A 26,483-nucleotide genomic window follows, 5' to 3' on the forward strand; every position below is an offset into this window, starting at 1 on the left:
CCATATTCAAGGTGTGTGTGTGTAACTTTTCCTAATCCCAGCATTTTAATTAATATCTCTATCTGTCTGCTGCCAGAGATTTGAGTAATCATTACACCTATTCCACTCTCACTGCAATGTGACAGAACAAAATACTGAGCAACACTAAGAGAGAACACGAGTGTAATGTGTTTTCCTCATTGCTTTCAAACACATAGAAATGCTCCATGACTCTCCTTCATTATTTTGCTCGTCTGTGCCCTCAGCTGAAACCAGTTTGTCTGGATGCCACCTATTGAATAGGCCTGGAATACACGATTTTAAAATCCTAAAGCTGTATTTAGTGCGAAACCTTTTTATTTATTATATCTGCTTGTAGAAGTTTTATGATTAATCATAGAAAAATGTAGTTTTATATTTTCAGTAAAATAAAGTTTTCATTATGGTATTTTTGTATTTTTTTTTTCTTTCTGTTTCAAAACAGGATCTGAAGCATAAAGTCATCACTCTGTTAAAGAATGAGCTGAAGAGATTTAAGAAGCTCCTGAGTCCAGATTACCCAGCATGCTCTGAGAGGGAGGTGGAGGATGAGGAGGATCAGAGCAGTGTCAGAGAGGGAGCGCTGAAGATCACACTGCACGTCCTGAAGATCATGAACCACACAGATCTCGCTAACACACTGCAGAACAGTAAGAGCTCATGGGGTTATAACATCAGTTTAACTTTAGAGGAAGAAAACTGCTCTAAATTTATTAAACACATCATAATGATGTGCTTTTATCAACAGAATATAATAACAGAACAGTTCTGACATTACATATGCTATACAAATATGAAAATATCAATAGTCAACAGAGATGATCATAGAATTTACATTTTATTCTTCTTTTTATCAGGATTTGTCTCTGTGTACCATCAAAAACTTAAATCCAAACTGAGAGAGAAATGTAAAAGAATTAATGAAGGAATCTCACAGCATGGAAGCTCAGCACTTCTGAATGAGATCTACACAGATCTCTACATCACAGAGGGTGGGAGTGGAGACGTCAATAATGAACATGAGGTGAGACAGATTGAGACAGCGTCCAAGAGACCAGCAACACAGGAGACACCCATCAAATGTAATGAGCTCTTTAAAGACAAGTCCATCAGAAGTGTGCTGACTAAAGGAGTTGCTGGAATTGGAAAAACAGTCTCTGTGCAGAAGTTCATTCTGGACTGGGCTGAAGGAAAAGCAAATCAGGACGTCACCTTCATGTTTCCACTTCCCTTTAGGGAGCTGAATTTGATGAAGCAGGAAAATCTCAGTCTGATGAATCTTCTTCATCACTTTTTCCCAGAAATAAATAAATTACAATTAATAAACTGTAATGTTCACAAAGTGATATTCATCTTTGATGGTCTGGATGAGTGTCGACTTCCTCTAAATTTCCAGAACAATGAGAGTTTGTGTGATGTGACAGAGTCAGCCTCAGTGGATGTGCTGCTGACAAACCTCATCAAGGGGAATCTGCTTCCCTCTGCTCTCCTCTGGATAACCTCTCGACCAGGAGCAGCCAATCAGATCCCTCCTGAGTGTGTAGACCAGGTAACAGAGGTACGAGGGTTCAGTGATCCTCAGAAAGAGGAGTACTTCAGGAAGAGGATCAGTGATCAGAGCCTGGCCAATAAAATCATCACACACATGAAGTCTTCAAGAAGCCTCTACATCATGTGCCACATCCCGGTCTTCTGCTGGATTTCAGCCACTGTTCTAGAGAGAATGTTGGGTGAAGCAGAGAGTGGAGAGATCCCTAAGACTCTGACTCAAATGTTCACACACTTCCTGATCTTTCAGATCAAACACAAGGACCAAAAGTACCATCAGAAATGTGACCCTGATCCTCAGCAGACCAGAAAGAGTATCCTGGCACTGGGAAAACTGGCTTTCCAACAGCTGGAGAAAGGAAACCTGATCTTCTATGAGGAAGACCTGAGAGAGTGTGGCATTGATGTCAGAGAAGTGTCAGTGTACTCAGGAGTGTGTACCCAAATCTTCAGAGAGGAGTTTGGGCTTCACCTGGGGAAGGTGTTCAGCTTTGTACATCTGAGTGTTCAGGAGTTTCTGGCTGCTTTATACACATTTCTCTCTTTCATCAGCAGAAATGTAACAGAACAACAAACCACTGATCTGTCTGATCTTTTAACCAAATCAAACATGTCTGATTTCCTGAGAAGTGCAGTGGACAGGGCCTTACAGAGTGAGAATGGACACCTGGACCTGTTCCTCCGCTTCCTTCTGGGTCTCTCGCTGGAGTCCAATCAGACTCTCTTACGAGACCTAATGCCCCAGACAGGAAGCAGCTCTCACAGCAAACAGGAAACAGTCGAGTACATCAAGGAGAAGATCAGGGAGAATCCATCTCCAGAGAAATCCATCAATCTGTTCCACTGTCTGAATGAACTGAATGATGATTCTCTAGTGCAGGAAGTACAGCATTACCTGAACAGAGGAGATTCCTCGTGTCTCAGGGGAGTCAGACTCTCTCCTGCTCAGTGGTCAGCTCTGGTGTTTGTGTTGCTGAACTCAGACGAGAATCTGGATGAGTTTGATTTGGAGAAATATGACAGATCAGAGGAATGTCTTCTGAGGCTGCTGCCAGTGGTCAAAGCATCCAGAAAAGCTAAGTAAGTAATTTTAAAATTATTTCATAAATGTATTCCTAACTACATAAATGTAGTATTTATTATTTTAAATTAACACTAATGACGCTGCACTGATGAGGATAATGCTTATCATTAATTACTCTAATCAGTTCACTGTTATTCTGTATGTAAGGAGAATGAGGAGCTTATTGAAGAGAGCATCATTAAATAAATAGTTATTTTTCCTCTTTGGTTAAGTGCTTTTTTCTGCTTAACTTTGTACATTTAAATACCAAATCTAATTACTGAGGGAAAATAAGATTGTTCTAACTTTGAATTTATTCAACACTCAATGGCATATTCATTTAAAAACAAAAAACAATCAAAATAAGGTAAAATGTGAATAAAATATATAGATCTAAAATATCATAACAGTAAAAAAGAGAAAATGTATTAATTTATTGGGAAAAACATGACAGAAAAGTCAGGTTTCAACCCAGTAAACACACGTTGGCTTGAAATGTGATAATACATAATTAGTACATAAATACAGTTAATTTAATTGATAAAAACACAAATATTCATACACTGTTTTAACTGCAGGTCTGGACTGCACGATATAGCATGAATATTGTATTTTTTAGTGAAAAACTCAATCCTAGAAAATCTGCAGACCCAGATGGTTTAGATGCTTACTTCTTAAACCTCCCGCTGCTAAAAGGTGGAGAACCCTGTCATCTTAATAACTATAGGCCTACACCCAAATGATCAGCTCTTGCCCAAACACTAGAACTTTTAATAAGCGAACAATTAAAGGAACATTTATAGAGTGAATACATGACTACATGAACACCAGTCTGCTTTTAGAAAACGCAATAGCACAACTACTGCTGCTGTGAAAGTAGTTAATGATATTGTCACGGCCTTAGACAAGAAACAACACTGTGTTTGACTTTTCATTGATATGTGGAAGGTGTTTGATAGCGTTGAGCGTTCTATTCTGCTGCAGAGGTTGACTGACTCAGGGCTGTCCAGTCGAGCTGTTACTTGGTTTTCACATTATTTGTTGGATAGGACTCTGTGTTCAGGCTGATGGTTTGTTTTCTAATGTGTTGTCTGTCCATAAAGGGGTGCAACAGTGGGACCACTTTTATTCTTTATTTATATAAATCATTTAGGAAGAAAAGTTGATTACGCAAATATGCATTTTTATGCTGATGATATGATGTTATTTATTGCTGTGCTCCTGTTTTTGCTGAAGTGATAAATAAACTTCAGAAAGCTTTTAAGGAAATAGAATCCCAATTCAAATCATTAAAATTATTTCTAAATGCAGATAAAACTAAAATGATGGTCTTTACAATGACACATGCATCTCTCTAATTTAACACACTCCATTCTTAATGGGAAGAAAATTCATTCAAACCCCGTCCCTTTTTACATTTCCATGTTTTTACCAGTGTTGCCAACTTAGCGACTTTGTTGCTAGATTTAGCCACTTTTCAGACCCCTTTAGCGACTTTTTTCCAAAAAAGCGACTAGCGACAAATCTAGCGACCTTTTGGACAAAACTTAGCAACTTTCCAAATGTCACCAGTACTGTCCTGCGCGAGCACGAGGTCTTGCTTCCCTGCTGCAGTCACACCCCTCTGTGCGTCTGCTCTGTTCAGTGAGTGGCTGAGAGACGAGCAGCGCATTCCGTTGACCGCACAGCAGCTGACATAGATGTGAATGAACTGCGCATGTGCACGCTGTGTTGCCACAGACCAATCACTTACCAGCTTCTCCTTTGTATTAAATTTGAAAGATTATTGTGACCGTTTATTCTTGTCATGCGCTTATATTACTCACTACCACAGGGCTTTAGTTCATTCCAGTTTTTAATCTCACTGAATTCAGATAGTTTATCTACAGACTCTACACTGTACTTATTCAAACACAACAATAAACTTCATTAAACTCATATACACATATAAAAAACATATACACATAATACAAATATAAAAAGTGCATACACAATACAAATATAAATACATACACACACAGCTAGAACATTACACACTTTCAAATAGTAACATGTCACACTCTAAAATATATTCCCAAAACTACAGAAAAGAATGGGAGCTGATCCCTGAATTTAAGGGGTGGCTGAAGCTCTATGTGGCAATGACACAAGGGCTTACTGTCTGTACTGCAAGACAGAATTTTGTGCCGAGTTATCTGACATTAAAAAGCATGCATCAACTCAGAAGCACAACGAAAAGTCCAAGCCTTATAATCAAGCCAAGCAATCTACATTGCTATTTTGTCCAAAAAACACTGACTCTTTAAAACAGGCAGAGGCAACAATGGCAATGGCTATAGCAGAGCACTGCTCCATTCTCTCTTGTGACCACATTGGTAAAGCATGCAAAGCTGCTTTTCCAGATTCCAGTGCAGCCAAACATTTTCGGATGCACCGTACCAAGTGTACTGAAATGATCCATGGGGTGTTGGCACCATATTTCCTTAAAAGATTGGTGGCTGATATTGGTGACAGCAAACACAGCCTCCTTCTTGATGAAAGCACTGATGTAAGTGTCTCAAAGTACCTTGGGATTGTAATTCAGTATTTTAGTGAGGACAAGGCAAATGTGGTGGCTACCTACCTAGGCCTTGTTGAGCTGGAGGGAGGGGATGCTAGAACAATAGCCAGAGCAGTTCTAGATTTTCTTGGGAAGTGTGGTCTCAAGAGGGAGAACTTGCTTGGCATTGGCACAGATAATGCATCTGTAATGACAGGAGTGTACAATGGTGTGCACAAAATTCTGAGGGAGGAGAGTGACTTAAAACATCTAGTCCTTATCCGCTGTGTGTGTCACTCCCTACAGTTAGCTGTAAGCTCTGCCTCCAAAAACACTCTTCCACGTAGTGTGGAATGTCTTGTTAGAGAAACCTATAATTGGTTCTCTATTTCTCCAAAGCGCAGAGAGGCATACAAGGCCGTCTATCAGACAATAAAGTGTGGGGAGAAGCCTTTACTGATAACAAAGGTCTGTGCCACACGCTGGCTTTCCATAGAGCCTGCTGTGTCCAGAATCCTGGATCAGTGGGAGGAGTTAAAATTGCATTTCAGTCTCACCATGTTGAGTGAGCACTGTTACATGGCAGATGTTCTACATTCCATGTACAGTGACCCACAGAACCTCCTGTATCTCACTTTTTTAAAATCTATAATTAGTGAGGTGCAGTCTGCTGTTAAGGCTTTTGAGGGGGAACAGTCGGATCCGCTCAAGCTGCTTGACTGTTTAACGAGGCTTATAAAGTCTGTCTGCAGCAGAGTCATTAATCCGATGGCAAAAATTTATGTCCTTAAAGAGCCAATAGATGGACACATTTCTCCCAAACCATACCTTGGCTATATATTTGAGTCCAAGGCAGCACAGCTGAACCTCTCTCCCGAGGAGGAGGACTGTGTGCGAAGAAGATGTGTGAACTACACCATCTCCTTAGCAAATGAATTGAGAGGAAGGCTCCCAGATAATATGGAGATACTGCAGCACATGTCTTTGTTCCATGTGGGGGAGACACTAAACCACAACAAGAGCCTTACAGACATGGCAAAACTTGCAGACCTGTTAGGATATTGCCCGGCCACAACTGATAAAACTATTAATCAGTGGAGGTCTATTCACCTTCAGAAATGGGAGGAAACAACAAACACTTTGGCATTCTGGGCTGAAGTTAAGAAGTATAGAGCTTCAGCAGGCATAAACCCATATGAAGACTTGGCTTCTGTTGCAGTTTCTGTCCTCTCCCTCCCACACTCAAATGCTGAGGTAGAGAGGCTGTTCAGTCAAATGGGTGTCATTACAAACAAACTCAGGAACCGCATGACCCTGCAGACCCTCAGCTCTATTCTGTATATTAGATATGGTTTGAGGTTGGCTGGAGATGCATGTTATGAGCACAAACTGCCTGATAAAGTGCTGCAGCTCTTTGGCACTTCAGCTGCCTATTCATTTAAGTCCTGTCCAGGTTCTAGCTCATCCTCTGCATCCAATATCACCCCACAGGAGGAGAGCACTGAGGGTATGGATCTTGTGGATGATGACCAATTCTGTCTCAGCATTCTCATGGAGTGATCTGAAATCAGAATCACAAAAGTTGTTAAATAGTGTTTTTCTTTCACATACAATGAATTTGTTTTGGTTTTGTGAGGCAGGCTGACTTAAAAAAAAAAAAAAAAAATTTTAAATCTTTTTCATTTGCTATGTATGTAATGTTCGTTATCTCCGTTCAGTTAAATTATCATATTATAATAATAGAGTATTTGAGCATAGATTGACTCCATTTTATGACAATTTCAATCTGTTGATTAAAATGCAGTTTTTAGTATTCACATTTTTTGTAAATATGCACATAGTTCGTTTGTAAATGTGCACAGTATTTTATTATAATAATATTATTATTATTATTTTGTAAATATGCAAATAATTGAACCAAAGGTTTCTCCTCTAGGGGCAGATGATCACTAACGTCCCTGACTGAAACTGAATATCATTGTTGTGACTTGTAGCCTACACTGTGAGAGAACAAGCAAAATATTGTGTGGCAGAACACATTCTCTATGAGTTCTCATTGTCCACGTAAACAGAACTGATAATATCACAGCACATATGCTGTCTTTAACTTACATGTCGAGTGGTTTTTGTCCAACGACGTCGTGGTTCACCGGAATTTTATCAGTGCTGTGGAAGTAACTTCTGGTTAACATGTAGTAAGTTCTGTTTGGGTGACTGACAGAAAATATGTAATTGAGAACAGCTTTACTGGACATTCGGCTATATATTTATATTAAATTAGTGAGCACGGATTAGGGGAGAAAACAGTTATGAAGTGCCGACATTACGCAGCGGCAGAGTGCAGATACGACGTGATGACGTCATTAATACGCTAATGACGCATGACGACATTTAGCGACATTTAGCTACTTTCCATTGAAAATAGTTGGCAACGCTGGTTTTTACATTTCCATGTTTTTACATTGACTTTCTGCTGCTCTGTGTGACATTACATCCTGCTGATGTTTACACACTGCACTGATTTTATGCCTCGATTTTGTGAGTGAACCAGAATCATGAAAATCTGGCTTTAATCTGAGGTTTGTGGTTGTCAGAGGCATCTTGAAGACCAGTTATGTTAAACTTGGTTGTTCGTCACAACCTTGCGATCACTTTATACAGCCGACAAAATCTACTAGACATTAAACTTCCATCTGCTACCATCAGAGACACTCCGGTCCTCGGACTCAAGTGAGCGGCCAGTCCGACAGGAAGTGCCCGTCGCCGGCGTCGCGAACGTAAACAAAGCCGGGGTAAGCGGGGCGGCCTGCGGGCTAAAGCTAAAGCTCAACCCGCATCGTCCAACGCTACCGAGCATCTTCCCTGCCACTGTACGGTCTCTGGCTAATAAGATCGAGGAAATACGGCTACGGATTACTCAGAAAATGTTTCTGAACTGCAGCGTTATGGTTTTCACGGAAACGTGGCTAAATAGCAGCAGGCCGACCAACGCGATTGAACTAGAGGCCGCTACATGTTCAGAGCTGCAGAACCGCTGTGGACTCTGGGAAAAGCAAAGGTGGCGCTGTTTGCATCTACGGAAACAAGACTTGGTGCACCGATGCTGATATTATTAAGTGCCGCTGTTGTGCTGATATAGAGCACCTCTTTATCAAGTGCAGAGCTTTTTATCTGCCCAGTGAATTTACATGCACCATAATTGCTGCAGTATATGTACCCCGGATGCTAATGCTAAGATAGCCATGAAAGAACTGGTGCTGTTATTAGCAAGCTGCAAACAACGCATCCGGATGGAGCTTTTATCAGTGCTGGGGATTTTAATCACAATAATTTGAGGACGGCGCTCCCCAACTTCTATCAAAACATCTTTTCCTGTGTGTGTGTGTGTGTGAGAGAGAGAGAGAGAGAGTACATGCAAAACCTTCTAAGTAAAAGGATAAATTATATTTGTGTATGGTTGTGTTTGAGATGTCAGTGTTCTGATATATCATCATTTCTCTCCCAGGCTGTATCGCTGTAATCTCACAGAGGAAAGCTGTAGAGCTCTGTCCTCAGTTCTCAGCTCAAACTCCTCCAGTCTGAGAGAACTGGACCTGAGTAACAATAATAACCTGCAGGATTCAGGAGTGAAGCTGCTCTCTGCTGGACTGGAGAATCCACACTGTACACTGGAGACACTGAGGTCAGATCATCACTTTCACATTTTGTTTATTTGATTGTCATTATTATAGTATAAACCTAATAACAGTAAAATGTAGAGCAACAAGCCTGATGCATAACAAGAGGTTGACAAAATATTAAACATTTTACTATTTAAATCTTTCAAATATAAATTGTATTTTAAGTATCAGTGATACATTTCACTCTATACTAATGTTGGGATGGTTAATAATCAGATTAAACTACAAAAGAACTACAAAATAAACTCAAATATTTATTTAGATTAATTTATACACTAGTACAACTTAGAAAAATACTAAATCCTCAAATAGCTTGTTAATTTATGAAAGCAGCGGTCAGGTCCACATGTGCAATGCCTCGTCAAGAGAACTCCCATTTCCATGATTCCCAGCGAGTCGCCATGTCACATGACAACCAAACACCGATCCCTTTACGAAAACACAACCAAAGAGAAAACTCACACAGAGACAAAAGTTCCAGACATAAAGCTAAACAGATTCACAACGTAACTGTTGCTACAAAATGCTTCCCAAATGCTTATAAATCTCATACTGTGGACATGTCACTGACAAAACGGCTTATATTAGTCACAAGAAAAAACTGAAATAGTGATGAATAATGATGATGAATAGTGAATAACAGAATAATGGACTGCCATCTTTGTTATCTTTTCTATAGAAGTCTACATACACACACATGCCAGTGTAGCATATAGGATTTATTGTTTATTTGTCTCTGTATGCCACAGTTTTAAACTTGGACTCCAACAATTCACATGTGGTTAAAGTGCACATTCTCAGAGTTTAATCAGTGATATTTTTATACATTTATGCTTTACCACGTAGATATTACAGCACTTTCTATACATTTCCCTCCATTTCCATAATGTTTGGGACGTAGGGCTTCACAGGTGTTTGTGATTTACTCAGGTGTGTTTAATTATTTCATTAGTGCAGGTACAAGAGAGCTTTTAGGATGTATTAAAAAGTGCTTAATTTCTAAAAGGATAAACATTATATTTGTGTATGTTTGTGTTTGAGATGTCAGTGTTCTGATATATCATCATTTCTCTCCCAGGCTGCGTGACTGTAATCTCACAGAGGAAAGCTGTAGAGCTCTGTCCTCAGTTCTCAGCTCAAACTCCTCCAGTCTGAGAGAACTGGACCTGAGTAACAATTATAACCTGCAGGATTCAGGAGTGAAGCTGCTCTCTGCTGGACTGGAGAATCCACACTGTACACTGGAGACACTGAGGTCAGGGGCCGTATGTATAAAACTTCTCAGAAATGCTCTTAAGAATAGACTTAAGCTTTGAATTAAGCATAAAAAAATTCTTAGTAAAAAGTAGGACTTGCTTTTTATAAAGAGTTTATAAAGTGCTTTTTATAAAGAAGCTAAAAGCAACTTTCAGCAAAGTCTAAGACTGACTCTTAAGTGCTGACTGAGGTGGCATTTAATCACTTACTTACTTCCTTCCTTTATTGTCCACAAATGGAAATTTGTCTTTGGCTTCACAACACATTATAACAAGACCAATACAATAAAAGACACTTACATAACAACTCTAAAAGGTAAGATAGAATAAAATACCATACAATACAATTGACTCAACATTTCCCTTTAGCATACACATATATACATTCCCTCATGTACATATATCTGCATACATATTAATATTCATGTCTCAGCATTTAAAATTCTAACTGCAGTTGGCACCAATGACATCTGATACACATTTTTACTTGCCCGAGGTTGTCTAAAGCATCGCCCTGATGGCAACAACTGAAACTGACAGTGCAAAGGGTGTAGTGAATCCTCTCTAATAACTAAAGCTTTTTGTTTAACTTTAGCTGTATAAATATCATTTAATAGTTTCTGAGTCTTTCCTACAATCGCACTAGCTATATTAACCACCCTGAACAATTTTTGCTTTGCTTTAGCACTCACATTTCCATACCACATAACCATACTGAAAGACATAATACCCTCCACAAGACTCTTATAAACCATCTCTAAAATATGCTCGCTCACACCAAAATGTTTCAGCCTTCTTATAAGATGCAACCTGTGCATTGACGTTTTAAAAATATAGTCAACATTTTCATCAAAAGTCAGGTGATTATCTATAAATGTTCCCAAATGTTTAAAACTAGTAACCATTTCCACTCGGTGTCCATTGAGTATCAAAGGTTGTAATTGTTCAGGAACTTCACTTTTATTTCTACTAATCACTAACTCCTTAGTTTTATTCACATTTATCTCGTGTGCACTCAATTGACGCCAGTTTTGGAGGGAATTTATATAACTATGATACATTTCATCTCTTCCAGTTCCACCTTTATACAAAAGGCCAACAAGTGCCATATCATCTGCATATTTCAGTAAACTAAGATGTGGATGTTGAATTTTAAATTCGTTTGTGTACAATGAGAATAATAAGGGTGATAATAATGTTCCCTGTGGTTCTCCTGTATTTAAAATAATTGTCTTTGACACTCTACCCTTAGCGAGCACTCTTTGTGGACGATTCACAAGAAAATCTCTAATCCACCAGATAAGACCACCATTCACTCCTAAATCAAGTAATCTCTGTAAAAGAACATGGATCTTAATTGAATTAAAAGCTGAGCTAAAATCTATAAATAGAATTCGAACATAATTTGTAGTCTGCTGAATCTGTTCAGCCACTAGATTACATAGAGTTAAAGCAGCATCGTCCGTACCCCTAGCCTTTTTATATGCAGATTGGAGGGGGTCCAAGTCTTTAACGACATGAGCCTGAATATGTCTTATTAACGCTCTTTCCATACATTTACCCAGGATGGACGTGAGAGCTATTGGTCTAAAATCATTTAATTGAGTGGCATTAGATGTTTTAGGTACAGGGATAATGTTCGATACTTTCCATGAACTAGGGACTACCCTATTATTCAACAAGAGTTGAAACAACTGAGTGAAGACACCAGTCAATTGAAAAGCACAGTCCTTTAACACTCGACCTTTCAGTCCATCTGGGCCTGGTGCTTTATTTGGCTTGATATGAGCAAGACTAGCTGCAATTTCCTACTCCTGAAAAACAATAGGCTCCTATGTAGGAATATTAAGACATACTCTATCACACTCAATATTACACTCTCCATGATCAAACCTACCAAAGAAGACATTCAGCTCCTCTACGAAAGACACACTTTGTGAGGAATACCTTGGTTTTCTCATCTCTCTTCCCATTATAGTGTTAAGTCCTTCCCAAGCCTGCTTTACATTACCCATATATAACTTACTGTCAATCTTATTCTTATATTCCAACTTAGCTTTCTTAATTTGTCCCATAAGTTCCTTTCTTTTTACTCTAACTAGCTCATAATGACCCTTTAAAAAGGCAACTTTTTTCTCTTTAAGACACGTTTTAAAATCTTTGGTAAGCCACGACCTGTTATTTGGATATACTCGAATTGTTTTTGTTTTAACACAATTGTTTTCACAAAAACACATATAAGACGTAATAGTGTCAGTGATTTCATGTACATTATCGCATGCATCAAAGAACAGTTGCCAATCAGTTCCATCAAAACAGTCTCTAAGTTCCTCTTTACTCTGATCCGTCCACAGTTGTATCTCTTTAATCACCGGTTTTTCGCGTTTAAGCTTGGCTCGATATTTGGGTAACAGATGTAGAGTATTATGCTCTATAATACTACACTATTATAGTATAATAGTATAGTATTATGATCTGACTTCCCCAAAGGGGGGCGGCATACAGCCTTATAGCCATCTGTTATATTACCGAGACATTGTTGTGAAATAAGTCCTACAATGATGTCACCCAAAATGGCCACCTTCAACCTCTGAATCAGCCAATAGTGAGCCTGCGAGGGGAAAGTCACAGCAGCATGACACCATTCAGTAATGATTAAGAAACAATTATTTTAATATTTTAATTTATTTAAAAAAATTTGCTTTGCATTATGTGCCAAAATATTATGAATAAATACATGCATTTATTTTACACAGTTTTGCTCAGTTTTAATAATGAGTTTCAACACATGACAAATGTGATGCTATTTAAGTAATTAATCTGATGAATCACATCATTCTAAATTGCACTCACAGCTTTATATAAAGGAAAGACCAAAGTTGCTTATCTTAATAAAAAAAAAAAGGATTCAGAAAGAAAACCTTGACGATCAAGCCTGTATCGTTTTATCAACTCGCTGTCGTCATATAATTCCAACACGTTCTTTCTTTGTTGGAAAGTGCGAGGTCTCCGCCTCTCTGCTGCCATGTTGTTCCTCCTAACTAGGAGCACTCTTAAATAATTTAGGAGCTGAGACCTCGTCTTAACACTTAGGAACCTTTATGAATCACACTTACTCTTAAGTCTAGGAATAAGACTAAAATGATGTCACTCTTAGAATTTTGAGAAACTTAAGACTAAAATTTTACTCTGAGCCGCTTTATACATATGGCCACAGATCATCACTTTCACACTGTGGATACAGATTTAACACACACACAAAGAGGGACAGAAAATATTAACACAAATTCTTGTAGTTTTGATCTTATGGGGACAAAATTAGTGTGAAACGTTTAGATACAGAACTAAAAAACCCGCGTCCCACACACACACTCACACACACACACACACACACACACACACACACAGTACACGCGAAACCTTCTAAGTAAAAGGGTAAATTATATTTGTGTATGTTTGTGTTTGAGATGTCAGTGTTCTGATATATCATCATTTCTCTCCCAGGCTGCGTGGCTGTAATCTCACAGGGGAAAGCTGTAGAGCTCTGTCCTCAGTTCTCAGCTCAAACTCCTCCAGTCTGAGAGAACTGGACCTGAGTTACAATAACCTGCAGGATTCAGGAGTGAAGCTGCTCTCTGCTGGACTGGAGAATCCACACTGTACACTGGAGACACTGAGGTCAGATCATCACTTTCACACTGTGGATCCTGCATTTGTGTCATATGGCTGTTTTAGATTAATAAAATGTTGTCTGTCCTGGAGCACAATTTTAATAGAGCAGCAATAACTGCTATAGTTTTCCAGATTCAAAAATAACAAACAGTGAAATAGACGTGTAACAATCTGGATTTACTTCTGGCTTTCATACACACACTTCATGGGCTGTGAAGCATTGTGTGTGTGTGTGTGTGTGTGTGTGTGTGTGTGTGTGTGTGTGTGTTGATCTATAAATGTTGATCTCTCTACAGGCTGGAAGGCTGCAGTATTACAGGTGAAGGTTGTGCTGCTCTGGTTTCAGCTCTGAAGTCAAACACCTCATCACACCTGAGAGAACTGAATCTGAACCACAATAAACCAGGAGAATCAGGAGTGAAGCTGCTCTCTGATCTACTGAAGGATCCACACTGTAAACTGGAGACACTACAGTGAGTTACTGACTGAAACACACACACACACACACACACACACACAGTAACAGTGATTTGGTGATTTAACGTCTCTTTATACACTTCACTGTATACACTGACCGATCATCACAAGCTGTGAGTAGTGACTGTAGGAATACTCCAGTTGAGGTTGTTCAGGCAGCTGATGACGGCGCCCCCTGGTGGCTTTATCAGGCAACAGTGTGTTTCTCCCAGAAACAATCATCCAGCCCCCCAATTTCTACATCATTTGTGGTATTTATGCTTTTGTATTTTGTATACCTGAATCTGTCTTTTTCACTTAAATTCAATTCAAAAGCTTTATTGTCGATCCCAAATAGGGTATAAAATTGTCTTTAGACAAAAGGTTCAACACACAAACAATACAAATAATCATCACAACAACACTTTACTTTACATACATCACTTCACAACTATAATAATACATAAAAAATTCATTTTAAGATCCTATTTAAAACACCAGTCGCAGTTGGGATAAAGGTCTTCTTATACTTGGCCCTTTTCACTAAAGGCACTTTATACCGTCTGCCAGAGGGAAGTAACTGGAAAGAACTATACAGGGGATGAGACGAGTCTCCCACAGTAACAGAGGCTTTCCTTTTTAATGCCACAGTAAAGAGATCAGGGAGAGGTGTTTGTCTCTCACCAATTATTTTACTCACCACATTTATAATCCTTAAAAGTTTGTTTTTGCTTTTAACAGAAAGAGAGTTAAACCAGGATACAATATTAAAAGTAAGAACAGATTTGATAAGTGATTTATATACAGCCATCAAAACGTCCTTTTCAGTGTTAAAACTCCTCAGTTTTCTCAATAAGCCTAAACGTTGATAAGCCTTTTTAAAAACATTGTCTGAATGCTTATCAAATGAAAATTGGGAGTTAATCTCTGCACCTAAAAATTTAAAAGATCCCACCTGTTCAACTTCCCTTGCGAAGGTCCCTATTGTTTTCCTTAGGATTATTCTAATTATTCTTCTTATTTTTTGTCAAGGTTTTTGTATTTATATTTATTAGCTAGCTAACTGTACTGAATATTTATATTTATATTTATTAGCTAGCTAACTGCACTGAATATTTATATTTATTAGCTAGCTAACTGTACTGAATATTTATATTTATTAGCTAGCTATCTGTACTGAATATTTATATTTATTAGCTAGCTAACTGTACTGATTATTTATATTTATATTTATTAGCTAGCTAACTGTACTGAATATTTATATTTATATTTATTAGCTAGCTAACTGCACAGAATATTTATATTTATTAGCTAGCTAACTGTACTGAATATTTATATTTATATTTATTAGCTAGCTAACTGTACTGAATATTTATATTTATATTTATTAGCTAGCTAACTGTACTGAATATTTATATTTATTAGCTAGCTAACTGCACAGAATATTTATATTTATTAGCTAGCTAACTGTACTGAATATTTATATTTATTAGCTAGCTAACTGTACTGAATATTTATATTTATTAGCTAGCTAACTGTACTGAATATTTATATTTATATTTATTAGCTAGCTAACTGTACTGAATATATATATTTATATTTATTAGCTAGCTAACTGTACTGAATATTTATATTTATATTTATTAGCTAGCTAACTGTACTGAATATTTATATTTATTAGCTAGCTAACTGCACTGAATATTTATATTTATATTTATTAGCTAGCTATCTGTACTGAATATTTATATTTATTAGCTAGCTAACTGTACTGAATATTTATATTTATATTTATTAGCTAGCTAACTGTACTGAATATTTATATTTATATTTATTAGCTAGCTAACTGTACTGAATATTTATATTTATATTTATTAGCTAGCTAACTGTACTGAATATTTATATTTATATTTATTAGCTAGCTAACTGTACTGAATATTTATATTTATATTTATTAGCTAGCTAACTGTACTGAATATTTATATTTACATTTATTAGCTAGCTAACTGTCCTGAATATTTATATTTACATTTATTAGCTAGCTAACTGTACTGAATATTTATATTCATATTTATTAGCTAGCTAACTGTACTGAATATTTATATTTATATTTATTAGCTAGCTAACTGTCCTGAATATATATATTTATATTTATTAGCTAGCTAACTGTACTGAATATTTATATTTATATTTATTAGCTAGCTAACTGTCCTGAATATATATATTTATATTTATTAGCTAGCTAACTGTCCTGAATATTTATATTTACATTTATTAGCTAGCTAACTGTACTGAATATTTATATTTACATTTATTAGCTAGCTAACTGTCCTGAATATATATATTTATATTTATTAGCTAGCTAACTGCACTGAATATTTATATTTATATTTATTAGCTAGCTAACTGTACTGAATATATATATTTATATTTATTAGCTAGCTAACTGTACTGAATATTATATTTATATTTATTAGCTAGCTAACTGTACTGAATATTTATATTTATATTTATTAGCTAGCTAACTGTACTGAATATTTATATTTATATTTATTAGCTAGCTAACTGTCCTGAATATATATATTTATATTTATTAGCTAGCTAACTGTACTGAATATTTATATTTATATTTATTAGCTAGCTAACTGTACTGAATATTTATATTTATATTTATTAGCTAGCTAACTGTCCTGAATATTTATATTTATATTTATTAGCTAGCTAACTGTACTGAATGTTTATATTTATATTTATTAGCTAGCTAACTGTCCTGAATATATATATTTATATTTATTAGCTAGCTAACTGTACTGAATATTTATATTTATATTTATTAGCTAGCTAACTGTCCTGAATGTTTATATTTATATTTATTAGCTAGCTAACTGTCCTGAATATTTATATTTATATTTATTAGCTAGCTTACTGTACTGAATGTTTATATTTATATTTATTAGCTAGCTAACTGTACTGAATATTTATATTTATTAGCTAGCTAACTGTACTGAATATTTATATTTATATTTATTAGCTAGCTAACTGTACTGAATATTTATATTTATTAGCTAGCTAACTGTACTGAATATTTATATTTATATTTATTAGCTAGCTAACTGTACTGAATATTTATATTTATTAGCTAGCTAACTGTACTGAATATTTATATTTACATTTATTAGCTAGCTAACTACTGAATATTTATATTTATTAGCTAGCTAACTGTACTGAATATTTATATTTATTAGCTAGCTAACTGTACTGAATATTTATATTTATATTTATTAGCTAGCTAACTGTACTGAATATTTATATTTATATTTATTAGCTAGCTAACTGAACTGAATATTTATATTCATATTTATTAGCTAGCTAACTGCCCTGAATATATATATTTATATTTATTAGCTAGCTAACTGTACTGAATATTTATATTCATATTTATTAGCTAGCTAACTGTACTGAATATTTATATTTATATTTATTAGCTAGCTAACTGAACTGAATATTTATATTCATATTTATTAGCTAGCTAACTGTCCTGAATATATATATTTATATTTATTAGCTAGCTAACTGTACTGAATATTTATATTCATATTTATTAGCTAGCTAACTGTACTGAATATTTATATTCATATTTATTAGCTAGCTAACTGTACTGAACATTTATATTTATATTTATTAGCTAGCTAACTGTACTGAATATTTATATTTATATTTATTAGCTAGCTATCTGTACTGAATATTTATATTTATTAGCTAGCTAACTGCACTGAATATTTATATTTATATTTATTAGCTAGCTATCTGTACTGAATATTTATATTTATTAGCTAGCTAACTGTACTGAATATTTATATTTATATTTATTAGCTAGCTAACTGTACTGAATATTTATATTTATATTTATTAGCTAGCTAACTGTACTGAATATTTATATTTATTAGCTAGCTAACTGTACTGAACATTTATATTTATATTTATTAGCTAGCTAACTGTACTGAATATTTATATTTATATTTATTAGCTAGCTAACTGCACTGAATATTTATATTTATATTTATTAGCTAGCTATCTGTACTGAATATTTATATTTATTAGCTAGCTAACTGTACTGAATATTTATATTTATATTTATTAGCTAGCTAACTGTACTGAATATTTATATTTATATTTATTAGCTAGCTAACTGTACTGAATATTTATATTTATTAGCTAGCTAACTGCACTGAATATTTATATTTATATTTATTAGCTAGCTATCTGTACTGAATATTTATATTTATTAGCTAGCTAACTGTACTGAATATATATATTTATATTTATTAGCTAGCTAACTGTACTGAATATTTATATTTATATTTATTAGCTAGCTAACTGTACTGAATATTTATATTTTCCTTCTGAAACAGTGAATATAGCAAATGTTACAGATTGAACAATCGAATATGTCTGTATGTTTCCTGCTCAAAAGCAAATACTTGTATATACAGTATAACTCATTTAGAATAAGAAGTGTGATCAGGACACGGATCTGAAGTTTTATTTTATTTTTATGGAATGAAGCTGGTAGTCTAGGGTAAAATGAATGCAAATTAATGCACCTTCATTTTCATTTGACTTTTGATTTTGACCTTTTTGATATTTTGACTCCTGGAACATTTTTTGTAAGGCCTGTTGTTCTAAAACATAATAATAATAATCTTTGTTTCTTTAGAAGTATTGTTTCCTGTGGAAAAATGAAGATCAGTTTGATAACTCTATTATTTTAGTAATTGAATCTGCGTTACAAAATAAGGGTCGTTTATTTATGTTCTGAAAAATGGCTGTTCAGTGGTGTAGATATATGCACTTTGATTTGCACTACATAATTTATAGAGTTGTTTGTTCTCATCGTTCTGAGTGTATTTTTGCAAATACTTTTTTGGAGACCTGTTTTATCTACTTTCATATTAGAGATTTCTTTCTCTTTTCATGTCTCTATCTATAATTTCTTTTAATACAAGAGGGTTAAGAAACCTTACAAAAAGGAAAGCAATTTTTTTCTATCTTAAACAGTTTAAAACAGACTTTTGTTTCTTGCAAGAACGTCATTCCACCAAAGATGATTGTAGCTTTTGGAGATCTCAGTGGGGGTTAGATTTATGGACGGCTCATGGAACAAGTCATTCAGCTGGTGTTTGCATCCTTAAACATCAGTTTAATGGGAAGATTGTACGCTCTGATTGTGACCCAAATGGCCGTTATATTTGCCTTGTAATAGAAATTTCAAATTTACTGTGTATTATTGTTAATATTTATGGTTTTAATCAACAAAAAGAGAAGGAAAAACTTATTGATCAAGTGGAAGAACAGGTTTTGAATTTACTAACCAAATACCCAAATCCTTTTTTAATTTTTGGAGGGGACTTTAATGTGGCTTTGGATAACATCTTAGACAGATGGCCTCCAAAGTCACCTGATAATTCAAATCTTTATTTAAAGACGTTCATGGAACGATTTTCTTTAGTTGACAGCTGGAGAGAGACTCATCCTTCTCAAAACGTTTTACACGGTGCAATAATTCTCTTTCAAAGCAGTCTCGAATCGACTTGTGGCTTATCTCTAGAGATTTAAGTAATACTATGTCTGGCATTATTCCATCACCACTTTCTGATCACAAATGCATCTCTGTATTTATTCCTTTTTCAGATACTGCTAATGCACATAGAACTACTTCCTATTGGAAACTAAATGTTTCATTGCTTAATTATAAAGACGTAAAGGAAAAAATAGATTTTATAATTTGCAGTTATTGGAAAAAAGCAAATAAAGAAAATAATTTTGGTAGTCATTGGGAGTTAGCAAAATATGAAATCGGTAAATTTTTACGAACATTTAGCAGTAAACTGGCGAAAAAGAAAAAAAATGATGAAAGTATTATAATATACAAAATTTCAGATCTTCTGTCTAAATCTGTTATCTGATGCTGAAAACGTTGAACTTGCCCATTACCAAAATATATTAGATGAGTTTTACAAACAAAAAGCTGAGGGAGCATCTGTTAGATCACGGAAAAGATGGATGGAAGAAGGTGAGCAAAATTCTTCTTATTTTTTTAGATTGGAAAAGCAACAAATAAAAAAAATCTGATTGGAAAGCTTATGATTGATGAAAGTCTCTGTGAAGACCAGAAAATCATTGCCAATTTTTGTGCCAAATTTTATAATGATTTATATACATCTAAATTTAATAAACAACGTGCTCTTGATTTTTTTGAATCATTATCTTACATAAATGAATTGAGTAATACTGAGCAAGCTTTTTGTGATGCTCCCATTACTTTAAAAGAAGTTGAAGAAGCGATTAAATCATTAAAATTAAATAAATCTCCTGGCACAGACGGTTTCACATCAGAATTCTATCATATGTTCAGTAAAAATATAGCTCCCTTCTTGCTAAGTGTTTATAAGGAAAGTATAAATAAATCTTTTCTTCCACCTACTTTATGCCCAGGTTTGATTACTTTAATTCCCAAGCCAAATAAAAATCCTCCTTTATGAGATAATTGGCGTCCAATAACATTGTTAAACCCCCGGAAAAAAGTGAATCCCTTATTAGCAAGCTGCAAACACCGCATCCGGATGGAGCTTTTATCAGTGCTGGGGATTTTAATCACAATAATTTGAGGACGGCGCTCCCCAACTTCTATCAAAACGCCTTTTCTCTGTGTGTGTGTGTGTGTGTGTGTGTGTGGAAGAGAGAGAGAGACAGTACATGCAAAACCTTCTAAGTAAAAGGATAAATTATATTTGTGTATGTTAGATTAATTTATACACTAGTACAACTTAGAAAAATACTAAATCCTCAAATAGCTTGTTAATTGTGTATGAAAACATGTGCAATGCCTCGTCAAGAGAACTCCCATTTCCATGATTCCCAGCGAGTCGCCGTGTCACATGACAACCAAACACCGATCCCTTTACGAAAACACAACCAAAGAGAAAACTCACACAGAGACAAAAGTTCCAGACGTAAAGCTAAACAGATTCACAACGTAACTGTTGTTACAAAATGCTTCCCAAATGCTTATAAATCTCATACTGTGGACATGTCACTGACAAAACGGCTTATATTAGTCACAAGATAAAAAACTGAAATAGTGATGAATAATGATGATGAATAGTGAATAACAGAATAATGGACTGCCATCTTTGTTATCTTTTCTATAGAAGTCTACATACACACACATGCCAGTGTAGCATATAGGATTTATTGTTTATTTGTCTCTGTATGCCACAGTTTTAAACTTGGACTCCAACAATTCACATGTGGTTAAAGTGCACATTCTCAGAGTTTAATCAGTGGTATTTTTATACATTTATGGTTTACCATGTAGAAATTACAGCACTTTCTATACATTTCCCTCCATTTCCATAATGTTTGGGACGTAGGGCTTCACAGGTGTTTGTGATTTACTCAGGTGTGTTTAATTATTTCATTAGTGCAGGTACAAGAGAGCTTTTAGGATGTATTAAAAAGTGCTTAATTTCTAAAAGGATAAACATTATATTTGTGTATGTTTGTGTTTGAGATGTCAGTGTTCTGATATATCATCATTTCTCTCCCAGGCTGCGTGACTGTAATCTCACAGAGGAAAGCTGTAGAGCTCTGTCCTCAGTTCTCAGCTCAAACTCCTCCAGTCTGAGAGAACTGGACCTGAGTTACAATAACCTGCAGGATTCAGGAGTGAAGCTGCTCTCTGCTGGACTGGAGAATCCACACTGTACACTGGAGACACTGAGGTCAGATCATCACTTTCACACTGTGGATCCTGCATTTGTGTCATATGGCTGTTTTAGATTAATAAAATGTTGTCTGTCCTGGAGCACAATTTTAATAGAGCAGCAATAACTGCTATAGTTTTCCAGATTCAATAATAACAAACAGTGAAATAGACGTGTAACAATCTGGATTTACTTCTGGCTTTCATACACACACTTCATGGGCTGTGACGCATTGTGTGTGTGTGTGTGTGTGTGTGTGTGTGTGTGTGTGTGTGTGTGTGTGTGTTGATCTATAAATGTTGATCTCTCTACAGGCTGGAATACTGCAGTATTACAGGTGAAGGTTGTGCTGCTCTGGTTTCAGCTCTGAAGTCAAACACCTCATCACACCTGAGAGAACTGAATCTGAACCTCAATAAACCAGGAGAATCAGGAGTGAAGCTGCTCTCTGATCTACTGAAGGATCCACACTGTAAACTGGAGACACTACAGTGAGTTACTGACTGAAACACACACACACACAGTGTTTACACTGATTTTTCTTGTGAGGAATCTGATGACTGATTCTGATAAACATTTGATCAAATCTGATCGTTCTGCTCTTTTCTCTTTCTTTACAGATTTAAGCCGCTTTAATTCTGATCTGATCTGATCTGAGTCTCACACACAGAGGATGATGAGGAGAAACTCTTACAGTACAAAGTGTTTGAAAAACATGATCATTTAGTGATAATCAGATGGTGTACAACATGTCAGCACTTCTGCTTCTCTAGTTGTTTGTAAAAATGCACCAGCTGAGATAAATAAACTTTAACTGTACAGTAATGAATCTTTTCTTATTAACAGCAAAACAGAAACTGTTAATGCACTTATAATGACATTTAATAGTTTTGTATATACAGTATGTTCATGTTTTTCCATTTACATTAGCAGAAGGAAACATTTATGTTTAAAACACATTATAAATATTTTATAGTATCAGTTCAATGCAGTAATTTGGTCATTGCTCAAAGTTATACACTGTTTATACACTGAGTTAAAGTCATTTGTTTCCTACTGAAGTTGTTAGAAAATTAAGATTAGAAAAGTTTAATTTAGTCGACTCTGTACATAATTATGTTTTAAATTTATTAAATCGTGTGTTTATATATTTTTAATTGTTTTTTATTTGTGCGTGTGTGTGTGTGTGTGTGTTTGCACCTGAGTCTGTATCCATGCTGTAATATAGTGCTGTGTTTGACTTAACTTGAATGGTGAGTGTCATTTTGGCCTGGAAAAAACATGCACACCTCCATGTTCATCTTTTGTTAGCAATAAGCTAGCCAGCTAACTCTGATGAGTGATGTATATTTACCTCCTCAACACAGCACACTGTATAGTCAGTATTATAGAACATAATAACCCTCAAGGATTATTACAGAGAATCTACAAAGAATGTGTCATCATTAGCATAATGTTGAATAAATGCCTAAAATATAAAAAATTATTTAAAAATATATATATAAAATACCTGCTAGAGATAGACTTTAAGCTAGCTAGCACAGTGCAGTCAAGTTTCTATGATACTGTGTGTGTTTAGACTTGAAACATCAATTAGCATGGTAAGTATTAATTAGCAGTATTTAAACTCATTGCTATGAATAAACCTACAGGCTTTGCTCCAACAAAAACAATGTACAGTGTGAGGCGTCATGGCAACAACAAACACGGTGAACTTATTTCCCACAAAGGTTGTAGGTCATACATCACTAATGACCCATAAATAATCTGCTTTCTTTTAACATTTTACACAATGAACAGTAAATGGCTCTGAGTCCATATAGGAGGCAGAACATGAAGACTTCATTTCTTGATTTTTAATAAGATCTGTAAGAGCATACAGTGTAGAACTGCACAAAAGTACTGCATACAACAGAACTGTGCAAAACACAATACAAGAGATACAATACACTGTAAAAGCTCAAGTGCAATTAGAAAATTCTGTATGTATATTTTACATACATTTATTTTACAGCATCCTGATTTGAACTGGACGTTCTGTGTACAAAAGAACAATTTAAAACAGAATATGTGCACACTGTGCATGTTAAAGTAACACATATGTAAATGAAATATATCATTACTGCATTTTAGTACCAGACTACGCAATAATATCACCTACAGCAAACTGGTTTGAACTGCAGAAAAGTGCATGAGAACTCTGATTTACAAAGCTTACTAATTTCACTTCTCCATCTAAAGGTCTTACAGGTTCACTTCAAAATCAAATGCCTTTGCTTTAGATCAAAAGAAATTTGGTTCCTTACAGTACCGTTTAAAAGACATTAAAATAAAGGATTAATTAAATGATTTCTGTTCATTTAAATGGACAGATTTCTGAAACATCTTGTGCAAAAGGTCAACCATGTAAAACCAAATTCAACAATTCTAAGAAGAATTCAAGTCTGTCAAACATCTGGTGTGAAAGTTCAACCATGCTGTTCAGCAACTCTGCCAAAAAATTCAAATAATTGTCAGACATCTGTTTCCAACTGCAGTATTGCCAAAAATAATCACTGGCATGAAAATGTTTAAATTACAGCTGCAATCATTTGTTCTTTAGAGACTGCACTCTTGCAGTGCTCTCACTTCCAAGGTTCACAAAGATTTTCTGGACGGCTTCAAAGGTGTACCTTAAGTCCTTGGGATACTCTATGTTAAGAGCGTAAAGCAGACCAAAGAGGAGAATGAAGGCTTTTATGGAGTCTCCCAGATTGTCCATAACTACTTCCTCTTCCAATACGACTGCCACATTGACCACCGTGGAATTTGATCCTGAGTGAGCAGTGCAGTCATTTCCCACTTCAAGGATTCCCATTTTCATGCCCTTTGTGCACGGCCCCAATGCATCAGTGTCCTATGAAACACAGTAAATAATGGACAACAGTCAACTATTTCATAAAGAAACTGAAACAACTGAACTGGGGTAAACCTTTGTAAGGTGTTTAGTTTAGGTTTGCAGCAGTAGTGCTTGTAAAAGTTCAAATAAAACTCAAAATAAATGACCAGAATGGTGTTTGAAATTGAAGCTGTCTCTCTCATGTACAAGGGAAGAGCATGAAGAACAGTAGAGCTCCTGTGTGAAATTACATCCATGGTCTGCCAAGAAACACAGGTTATGGAGTGTCAACAAGTGAGCCATGACACCATTTAGTTTAAAAACATTGCTTTACAGCTACAAAAAAACACACATAGTACAATATAATTCTACAGAGAATGACTGTAAGTAACAGACCTGGGCATCCAGTTTTTCAACAAGTTCTTCCAGTTGACTCTCCCCTACTTGTGTTGCTTTGGCTCTGTACATTTAAGAAAAATCACCCTAACAGCTAATGTGTAGCTTATTAGCTAGCATTACCACAACCAGACTTGTTTCCTTTTAGTAGTGCATCATCTTCAAATGAATCTGTACACAGCTACATTCGCTAACTTGCTAGCTACCACCAAAGTGTTAGTTATTTCACTGCCTACTGAAATTGCCAACTAGCTAGTGAACCGAAACAGATCCCTCGCTAATGATGTCCGTTAGAATGAACAGTCTACAACTCCTAACTTACTGATGGAATTTGGGACAAAAACTAGCGATCTACCACCAGAGGACTAAGAAGCACTATAAACTGGATGGAGATTGAAAAGCTTCTTTTAAGCGGTAAGTTAATATTATGTGTGTTTTCACCTTTCCTTTAAGCGTAATGTCGGATGACTCCAGACAAGTAAAAATAAAAATCGCGCGGTAACGTCCGTAAGGCCGGAAGTGTCCTTCTGCGCATGCGTGGAAGAGTCATCATGCCCTGTGTTTTGCTCGGCATTTGAACACCACAGAGGTGTGAACTCTACACAGGTCATTTCAATCAATGTTCTGCTGAGAAACTCCAGTTAAACACCTGCACAAAACTCCAGCACCATCTTCTCCTTTTGAGACTGAAAGCTTTCCTCCACCGGAGCCTCTTCTCTCATCTGAGCTTCTCTGGCCTCGCTCTCGCATGAGAAAGACATGAATAAGAGTTAATACAACACAAACATTCAGCATAACAAACAGCTGCTTAACAATTAAAAAACATATTGCCCTCATCATTTCCTCTTACTTTTTAACACTAATTAAAATGAGGACATTCAAGTAAAATCAGCTCTTAACTGTGTTCAATCTTTTCTCCACCACATCAGTAACATCTTTCTTCTAACGTCTTTCTGGTCACATGACCTCTAATTACACACAAAACCTGTTTTATCCAAACTAATAGTTTTTTCTCCCGCTTCCCTCAATGTCCTTTTAGCTTCTCTGTCATTTCTGCAAACTTACAAACTCGTAGTAGGAGATTCATCTTCAGCTTCCTCTGAACACAGTGTGTGTGTGTGTGTGTGTGTGTGTGTGTGTGTGTGTGTGTGTGTGAGAGAGAAATGTTCTGGTCCAGAAGCAGAAACACCTCTATGGCATCAAAATGCTTCATT

At 35.7% G+C, this 26,483-nt stretch overlaps 1 protein-coding gene across 1 annotated transcript; it reads left to right on the forward strand.

The window, feature by feature from the left end:
- Positions 1 to 206: 206 nt before the first annotated feature.
- On the forward strand, positions 207 to 23,152 carry LOC117597600 (NACHT, LRR and PYD domains-containing protein 12-like). The gene is made up of 10 exons (XM_053234634.1): positions 207 to 254; positions 464 to 668; positions 876 to 2,646; positions 8,674 to 8,850; positions 9,927 to 10,103; positions 13,609 to 13,782; positions 14,073 to 14,249; positions 21,840 to 22,013; positions 22,310 to 22,486; positions 22,616 to 23,152. Exons 1-10 carry the CDS (start codon positions 207 to 209, stop codon positions 22,629 to 22,631), a joined length of 3,096 nt encoding a protein of 1,031 aa, XP_053090609.1. The 3' UTR covers positions 22,632 to 23,152.
- The last annotated feature ends 3,331 nt before the right edge of the window (positions 23,153 to 26,483 follow it).

This window comes from Pangasianodon hypophthalmus, chromosome 1, assembly GCF_027358585.1.
Source record: "Pangasianodon hypophthalmus isolate fPanHyp1 chromosome 1, fPanHyp1.pri, whole genome shotgun sequence".
NCBI lineage: Eukaryota > Metazoa > Chordata > Actinopteri > Siluriformes > Pangasiidae > Pangasianodon > Pangasianodon hypophthalmus.

What these genes read in the sequence shown, in the direction of transcription:
- LOC117597600 (XM_053234634.1), top strand. Translation starts at nt 207, where the DNA reads ATGACTCTCCTTCATTATTTTGCTCGTCTGTGCCCTCAGCTGAAACCA. An exon ending in TGTACACTGGAGACACTGAG is followed by an intron (nt 8,851 to 9,926) that starts GTCAGATCATCA and finishes TTTCTCTCCCAG; the next exon opens with GCTGCGTGACTGTAATCTCA. An exon ending in TGTAAACTGGAGACACTACA is followed by an intron (nt 14,250 to 21,839) that starts GTGAGTTACTGA and finishes TTTCTCTCCCAG; the next exon opens with GCTGCGTGACTGTAATCTCA.